Raw genomic sequence first — 9,153 nt, 5'->3', positions numbered from 1 at the left:
GTTTGCGTCCAGGAGTCTCTCTCTTGGGAGCTCCAGCGCCCCAGCCTGTCCCTTGCCCAACAGCCAGGCGGCCGCTGTCCAGCGGGCCAGGAGGCGGCTCACTGCGACTGCGCCGAAATCTCCACCCTCCCTCTCCCACCTCCCCTTCTGGCTTCTGAGCGCGCCGCCGAGGCGCGCGCATGCGCTGTCGCCCCCGCGCCGCGCGCCACTCTTGTGCGCATGTGCCGCTCTCACTACAGCCGGCGCGCCTGCGCACTGCCCGCCGCCCGCGGGTCCGGCTGGCGCTTGCGTGGTGGCACCGGCGAGTCGGGGGGGCGAGGAGGTGGAGGAGGAGGAGGAGGAGGAGGCGGCGAGAAGATGGCGACTTCGAACAATCCGCGGAAATTCAGCGAGAAGATCGCTCTGCACAACCAGAAGCAAGCGGAGGAGACGGCGGCTTTCGAGGAGGTCATGAAGGACCTGAGCCTGACGCGGGCCGCGCGGGTAAGGGGGCTGCCCGCGCCGACCCCTCTGGGCCGGAGAGGGAGGCAGGGGGCGCGTGTTTGGCGCGTGCACGGGGTGGGGGGCGCGCGGCGGGGGCGGGGCGCGCGCGGCGGGGGCGGGACTTGGCTCGGCCCAAGGGGACAGGTGTCCCCACGCCCCGGGCGTCGTGGGCGGGACAGGTGCCCCCACATCATCGATACCTGAAGGGGTGAAGGTGTCCCTGCATCATTGCTATCTGAAGTGGGGGACAGGTGTCATTACATCATTGTTACCTGTAGGGACAGGGGTCTCTACATCATTACTACATGGGGGGAACAGGTGCCATTACATCATTGGTACCTGAGAGGGGAAAGGTGTCCCCACACTGCTACCTGAGGAGGATAGGTGCCTTTATATCACTGCTACCTAGGGCAGTGATACTGAGGTGTGTGAACTGGGTGCTGCTTGCAAGCATCACTGTTACCTGGGGAGGGGGGATAGGTGCTCCTATATCATTGGTACCTGAGGGGGACAGCTGCCCCCACACCATTGCTACCTGAAGGAACAGGTGTCTCTCCATCATTGTCACCTGTGCACTCACTGCCTGAGTGTTGGGGGAAGGACAGGTACCCCCACTTGCAGAGCTGAGATGGGATAGGTATCTCTCCCTTTTGGATACCTGAGGGAAAGGTCTGGCCTCCGCTGTGGGGACCTGGGCGGGATCAGGAAGGCAGATTGGGCTGTCTTGGAGCTTGAAGTGCAGACAGCTGCCCCTTCCCCATGCAGCCCATATGGTGGGGACCAGGTGATGTTCCTCCCACTAGGACAAGGTACAACTGGCCACAGATGGCCCCTGGCCCCTCAGGACCAGGATGGAGGGACAGTTCTTCAGATGGCTGGGTGCTTTTGGTGTGCAGGGGCAGGCCCGGTTACCTGCTAACCTCACCTGGGAAGCCGCTGTAGACCTGGAGCAGGGGCTTGGTTGTGGCTGGGGTCGGGGGTCCTGGCTCTTCTTCTGGGCCCCAGTTCTCTGGCGACCACCGTGAGGTGCCAAGCTCCTTGGGTCTCGGTGTCCTCCCTTGTGGAGCGTGTCTAGCAAGCCCTTACTTGTGGGTCAGGGAGGGGAGCATGCTTAGCACAGGTGGCAGTAAATCTCTGCTTCCATCCTGCAGAGCGATGGGACCCCTGTGCTGTACCCTGGGGCCTCGGGGAGGGGTTGAGTGGGAGCTGCAGACACCCACCTCGCTGGTTTCTGGATTTGGTGTCTGATCTGACTGTCCTAGGCAGATCTACCTCCCATGTTGTGAGCCTCAGTTTCTGATTCCTCAGGTGGGCTTTTGGGGTGACATTTTTTAATTAGTTGCTTGTTTCTCTTTGAGATCATGACCTTAAGACTAGAATGTGTGTCTTCATTTCCATGCATTTGTTCAGCTGTATCAGTCGGGTGCTCACTGTCGGCCAGGTGCTGCTTATCCCTGCTCCAGCAGCTTGCGGCCTCGCTCAGGATGTGGTTGGTGAATGAATGAATGAATGGTAGCTTGAGTGTTGCCCATACGTCAGGGCTTCTGAGTGCAGGAGTGTCCACTTCATCTTGTCTCTAGCATGTAGCGTGTGCTAGCAAATGTGTAGCATGTCAAATGTATGTGGTATGACAAGAAGAAGGGGTCACACTGGTTCATGACAGTTCTTCATGATCGGAGGCCTGGTTTCTGCTTTAGGGTTGGAAATGAATTATTGGCTTTTTTTGTTTGTTTGTTTTTGAATTGTTGTTGGAAAGATATCTTTAAAGTAACAACTTTATTGAGATAGTACCATATAATTCACTTGTTTAAAGTGTACAATTCAGTGGTTTTTAGTACATTTACAGAGTTGTGCAACCATCACCACGGTCTAATTCCAGAATGTTTTCATCATTCCTCAAAGAAACTCCGCACCCATTAGCAATCACTTCTCATTTGCCCCTCCCCCCAGCCCCTGGCAGCCACCAATTTTTCTGTCTTTATGGATTTACCTGTTCTGGACAGTTCATATAAATGGAATCATACAAGATGTGGCCTTTTGTGTCTGGCTTCTTTCGCTCAGCCTAATGTCTTCAAGGTTCATCTACATTGTAGCGTGTATCAGGAAGCTTCTTTCCTTTTTATGGCTGAGTAGTATTCCTTTGTATGGCTGGACCACATTTGCTTATCCATTCATTGGTTGATGGGTGTAGAAAAGATTTTTAAGATTCACAGACAGCAGTTCTCTTGGCCCCTGGTAACTGCTTCCCATCTCTTTCCTCCCTCTCCCTGTTGCCTTCCTTTACTTCGGGAACTGGGGAGGTAGGGTGGGCTTGGGCCCTGGGCGGAGGTGCGCTTATACTAGATTTTTACAGACAGAGCAGTGTTATCTATTGGGGGTGATTCTGTCCTCAGGGGACATTTGGTAATGACATTTTTGGTTGTCTCGACTAGCGGAAGGGCTGCTACTGGCATCTAGTGAGTAGAGAGCAGGGATGCTGCTCAACACCCCACGATGCATAGACGGCTCCCACCATAGACAGTGATCCGGCCCCAGGTGTCAGCAGTGTCAAGGCCGAGAAACCTTCAGTTTGAAGGAAACATTGTGTGGGCAGGGGTGCGAGCTTTGCACCCGGGCAGATCGTTCGAAACTCTGCACCCACCAGTACGGCTGTGCCACTGTGGGCAGGCTGATGGCTTTGGCTGCACCTGAGACCAGGATGGGCAAGCTCTTTCCCAGCCTATTCTGGCTATTGCATGTGGCACGTGGTACATCAGCAGTGTCTGGTGCAGGTGAGTGAACCCGCCTGATGCAGGGTCCCCTCCTGCTCACCCTCCCGTGGCTGCAGCCTTCCGCGCTGCCTCCGCCTGCGGTAGACACCAGGGTTTCACCTGAGAACAGGTGGGACGTGGCCCAGTTGGTCCCTGCTCTTCTCAGGGGAATTCCACAGGTCAGCATGCCCACTCCTGGAGCGAGCGGGGACACTCGTGTCGATGTGTGTCTGCTCGCGGTCCTCGGTCGTGATGGGTGCACCCGCGGTGCCTTCCCTTGTGAAAGTCAGCAGATGTTGAGCCTGATTAGTAGATCCGTGCTGTCACATCACCCAGGGGCAGGTACCCCAAGGGCTAGTTCGGGTGGGGGATGGGGTGTGACGTCCACTTTCGGGTCGCAGAGTAGAGAGGTGAGTGCACGAATGTTCCTTTCTCGTCCTCAGACTTGGGCAGCCTGATGTGCAGAGAGGGCTGTGGTGCTCTGCTGTGTGACTTCGGGCAGGTTTCTTAACCTCTCTGGGCCTCAGAATCCTGATCTGTGAGCAAGGGTAGCTTGCTTATTCCACAAAATGACATTTTTCTTTGCCCAGCACGTCCCAGGGACTGTATTAGGTACTGGGGAGCCAGCAGCATATGAGGCATGTGAGGACCATGCTCTTGGGGAGCCGGCATGGTTTTAGCGGGGACAGGAGAGAATTGCTACAGATAAATGAGGCAGATGCTCTCAGAGAGAAGAAGCAAAGCAATGTGCTAGGACTGGCTAGGGCGGGAGGCTGACGCCTGGACAGTGAGACAGAGGCCCCCCCCCACCCCATGCCAGGGAAGGGTGTCCCTTGTGAGGGAGGCAGGTGCAGAGGCCCCAAGGTGGGAAGGGCTTGGCGAGGTTGGGGCTGGCATATTGAGAGAGAGAGAGGAGAGATGCGGCTGGCCCCTGAGGGAGGGGCCCTGGGGGGTTTGTGATGGTCAGTGGTCTGATCCTTTGCTTGTTTTTGTGATAGCTTTATTGAGCTATCATTCCCAATACATTCAAACCACTCATTTAAAGTGTACTGGGACTTCCCTGGTGGCACAGTGGTTAAGAATCCGCCTGCCAATGTAGGGGACAGCCCTGGCCCCAGGAAGATCCCACACGCCGCGGAGCAACTAAGTCTGTGCACCACAACTACTGAGCATGCACTCTAGAGCCCGCGAGCCACAACTACTGAGCCCACGCACCACAACTACTGAAGCCCGTGTGCCTAGAGCCCGTGCTCCGCAACAAGAGAAGCCAGCGCACCTCAATGAAGAGTAGCCCCCACTCACCGCAACTAGAGAGAAAGCCTGCATGCAGCAACGAAGACCCAACGCAGCCAAAAAAAAAAAAAGTGTACCATCTAGGGACTTCCCTGGTGGTCCAGTGGTTAAGACTCTGAGTTTCCACTGCAGGGGGCACAGGTTGAATCCCTGGTCGGGGAACTAAGATCCCGCAAGCCACGCGGCACGGCCAATAAAAATAAATAAAGTGTACCATCCAGTGGTTTTTAGCATATTCACAGAGTTGTGCAACCATCACCAGTCAATTTTAGAACATTTCCATCACCCCAGAAGGAAACCCCGTCCCCTTAGCAGTCACTCCCCATTCCCCCTCCCACACTCCTGGCAACCACTAATCTACTTTCTGTCCCTGTGGATTTGCCTGTTCTGGACATTTCATATAAATGGAATCATATAACACGTAGCTTTTTATGTCTGACTTTTTTTACTCAGCGTGATGTTTCCGAGGTTCATCCATATCGTAGGGTGTATCAGTCCTTCCTTTCTTTATTAAGAATTGTGGTAAAATATACAAAACATACAGTTTACCACTTTTTTTTTTTTTTTTTTTTAGTTTATTTATCTATTTAATTTTGGCTGTGTTGGGTCTTCGTTTCTGTGCGAGAGCTCTCCCTAGCTGGGGCAAGCGGGGGCCACTCTTCATCGTGGTGCACGGGCCTCCCACTGCCGCAGCCTCCCCCGCTGCGGAGCACAAGCTCCAGACGCGCAGGCCCAGCAGCCGTGGCTCACGGGCCCAGCCGCTCCGCGGCACGTGGGATCTTCCCAGACCAGGGCCCGAACCCGCGCCCCCCGCATTAGCAGGCAGACTCCCAACCACTGCGCCACCAGGGAAGCCCCCTTTTTTTTTTTTAACATTTATGTATTTTATTTATTTTGGCTGTGCCAGGTCTTAGATGCGGCACTCAGTATCTTCGTGGCGACACGTGGGATCTTTAGTTGCGGCATGCGGACTTCTTAGTTGCAGCATGCGGGATCTAATTCCCTGACCAGGGATCAAACCCAGGCCCCCTGCATTGGGAGCTCAGAGTCTTACCCTGGACCACCAGGGAAGTCCCTAATTTACCATCCTAACCATTGATAAGTGTACAGATCAGTGGTATTAAGTACTTTTACAGTGTCGTGTAGCCACCCCTGTCCATTACTTCATTACCCTTTAAGGCTGAATAATACTCCATTGTGTGGATGCATTGCATTTCGCGTATCCATTTGTTCATCCGTGGACACTCGGGTTGTTTCCACCTTTTTGGCTGCCGTGGACGTTTGTGTCCAAGCGCTTGTGTGGATGCAGGTCTTCCTTTCCCTTGGGTGTATATGCCGAGGAGTGGAATTGCTGGTAACCCTCAAATGGTAACTCTGCATTTAATCATTCAAGGACGCTTCGTGTCTTACAAAGATGGCTGTGAGCTGAGTTGGCAACGGGGTGAGAAGGGAAGCAGGCAGATGGTGCGAGGCCGCTGTAGCATCCCGGTTGGGGAATGGAGAAGGTGGCTTGAGCAGGGAGGTGGCCGTGGCAGTGACCAGAGCGGTGGATTTTGGTGATATTTTGGCAGCAGAGGTGACTGGACGTGTGGGTGGATCGGATGTGGGAGGTGAGGGGAAGAGGTGGGGGCGTGTCACCCACTTGCCAGGGGCTCAGAGCACAGGAGGCTCTGCCTGTAACTGATCACTGAGCATCCCAGGGAGCAGCACCTGGGCCAGAAAAAGGCCGTGTGCAAAGCAGTCCACGGTGGCCCAGCCAGGGCTGCCGGCTCTGGCTGCACTGAAGGAGGGTGTTCTCCCGACCCTACCCTGTGACGGGGGTGGCTCTGCACAGGCTGTTGGAAAACAGGCCTCTGGGCCGCAGGCACCGCGCAGCGGGGGCTCGGGTTAGCTGAGCGTGGAGGCCGCCCCCAGTCCTGGCCTCCATCCTGGGCTTTGGCACCATTTGCCTCTGTGCCGGCTGCTTCAAGTGTCTGGTGCCATCTGCAGCCTTGACACACACACATGCACGCAGGACTCACCGAGCTGCTCTGTTGAGAGGATGGGGTACACCATACCCCACCTCCAGAAAGCCCCAGCAGTCTCAGTGTTCTCCAGCTTGTGATCTGTCACACCCAATAATAGGTTGAATGGGGGCCCCGAAGAAGATATGCCCACATCCTGACTCCCAGAACCTGTGACTCTGACCTTATTTGGAAAAAAGGTCTCTGCAGATGTGAGTAGGGTAAGGATCTCAAGATGAGGTTGTCCTGGATTTAGGGTGGTCAGATGACTGGCGTTCTCACGAAAAGAGAAGACCCGGACTCACATATGAGAGGCCATGTATGACGGAGGCAGAGATTGGAGTGTTGCAGCCACGAGCCAGGGATGCGTAGAGCCCCCAGAAGCTGGAAGAGGCAAGGGAGGATCCTCCCCTAGGGCCTCCAGAGGGAATGTGGCCCTGCCGACACCTCGATTTTAGATGTGTGGCCCCCCGAGCTGTGCAAAAATAAATTTGTGTTGTTTATGCACCCCCCCCCCCACTTTGGTGGTCATTTGTGATGGCAGCCCTGGGACACTCTCCCCTGGGCTGAGACAGAGCCTGCAGAGTCCAAGTACCATGCGGAACCCGCTTCGGGGCGGTGGGCCTGAGGGTTGTCTGCAGATGTGCACATCTGGCCTTCTCTGGCAGGTCATGTTCCCCTCGAGGCCTTGAGTGGACCCGTCACACACCCATTGTCAGGAACTAGGTAGGGACTCTCGCTCTGTACTGGGCCTGGTGGTGATGGTGAACAAGCCTGAGAAACAGCAGCTAGAGCAAGGGCCCTGGGGCAGGAGGGGGCATCTTGTTGTCAGGAGCTGACCCAGAGTATGGTCACAGTGGGGTGGGGGGTAAAGTTTGTCCTTTGCACTCCTGGGTCCTGCTCCCTGCTGGGCACCGTGTGGCTTTCACTCAACCCCATTCTTGTTGCTCAGCCCCTCCCCCACCGGAGAGGAGGTGTCGTCTTTGCCATTGTGCCGATGGGGAAGCTGAGGCCCAGAGCCGCATCCCAGCTGGGAAGAGGCAGAACTGACGTTCAGCTCTGGGATGAGCACACGCGCTGTGTCCGAAACAAGGAAGTAAGAACACAAACTAGAACCTTCAGTAGCTCGCCAGAGCCTGCTTGGCCTCACGGGGGCCTTGGTTTTTCCGAACCGTGACTCAGTTTCTCCAACCACGCCCCTGTTTCTCCCATGACTTGGGCCCTGGACTCCATATTTCCTGTCGCTAATTGTCCTCGTCTTGGAGGCGGCAGCCTTGGGACACCATCACACGCACCTTTGTGCATGGCCCATGGCTCTTTTCCCCATAAAAGCCATGGTCTAGATCAGGCTGGGTGCCGAAGTCTCTGTGGCTGGCACGGGACACGCTTCTTGGTTCTTTGGTCCAGTTGTCATTTGGAAAGAGGCTTTCTTGGAGAGCCCTGGTTCTGTTCCCACAGGGAACTGCTGTGTGGCCCTGCCAGCCTGGGGTCCTGTGTAGAGAACCCTCCTAAAGCTCATGGCCAGCCCGTGCCTCAGAACCATGCTGAGTGACCTTTTTTTGAAAAAAGCCTTTAAAAAATTGACATGAAATTCACATAAAATGAACCATTTTAATACACATTTCGGTGGCATTTAGCACATTCACAGTGTTGTACAACCATCACCTCTGTCTAGTTCCAGAACATTTCCATCACCCCAGAAGGAAATCCCATCCCCATTAGCAGTCACTCCCTATCCTCCCCTCCCCCATCTCCTGGCAACCACTAATCTACTTTCTGTCTCTATGGATTGGCGTGTCTGGACATTTCATGTAAATGGGTCCATACAACATGTGACCTTTTGTGTTTGGCTTCTTTCACTCAGCATGATGTTTGTGAGGTTCATCCACTTTGTAGCATGTGTCAGAGTGTCATTCCTTTTTGTGGCCAAATAATACTCCGTTGTGTGGATGGACCACATTTAGTTTATCTGTTCCCTGTTGATGGGTATATGGCCTGTTTCCACTTTCTCACTGTCATGAATGGTGCTGCTGTGAACATGTGTGTGCAGGTGTTTGCACAAGCCCCTGATTTCACCTTGTGGGCACATGCCCGGGAGTGGAATTGCCAGGCATATTGATTCACTAGGTGGTGGCCGGTGCTCAGGGTGTGCGGTGCTGGGGCCCACCTGCTCTGGGGAATCCAGGGGGGGCTTCCTGGACCTGCAGTCGGTGTGGAACCAGGGGTGTCTATGGCTGGGTGAGGGGAGGGTGTCACTGGCTGAGGGACAGGCATGGAAGCTGAGGGCTTAGTTCCAAGGCCGCCTTCTCATTTCCTTGACTGTGACCCACTGTTAGAAATTTGTGTTTCGTGACATAGCAGCAGCCACCAACAAACATACAATTGAAACAGTTTTCTCCAAGGAGTCCAGCCCTCCCTGTGTGTGTGCAAAGTTGATATAATTGGTTCCCTTCTGTTTATTATAAAATGCCAGGGACCCACTGAATTGGTTTCATAACCCAGTAATCCAGGGCTCAGTAAGCTACACCTGTTTTTTGTAAATAAAGTTTTATTAGAACACAGCCACACCCATTCATTTATGCCTTGTCTGTGGCAGTTGAGTCATTGCCACAGAGATCTGATGG

General features: G+C 54.6%; 1 protein-coding gene across 8 annotated transcripts in view; it reads left to right on the top strand.

Moving 5' to 3' along the window:
* The first annotated feature begins 333 nt into the window (after nt 1-333).
* Nucleotides 334-9,153, top strand: part of CRTC1 (CREB regulated transcription coactivator 1) — a 74,007-nt gene continuing 65,187 nt past the window's right edge. For all 8 annotated transcript variants that reach the window (XM_059918068.1, XM_059918067.1, XM_059918066.1 and 5 more), the window contains exon 1: nt 334-483. In XM_059918068.1, the coding sequence (XP_059774051.1) occupies nt 358-483 (126 nt within the window). In that variant the 5' untranslated portion in view covers nt 334-357. The remainder of the gene's footprint in view (nt 484-9,153) is intronic.

This window comes from Balaenoptera ricei, chromosome 3 (genome assembly GCF_028023285.1).
Source record: "Balaenoptera ricei isolate mBalRic1 chromosome 3, mBalRic1.hap2, whole genome shotgun sequence".
Classification (NCBI taxonomy): domain Eukaryota; kingdom Metazoa; phylum Chordata; class Mammalia; order Artiodactyla; family Balaenopteridae; genus Balaenoptera; species Balaenoptera ricei.
Note: the sequence above shows the minus strand (reverse complement) of the source record. Positions and strands in the feature narration are given on the sequence as shown.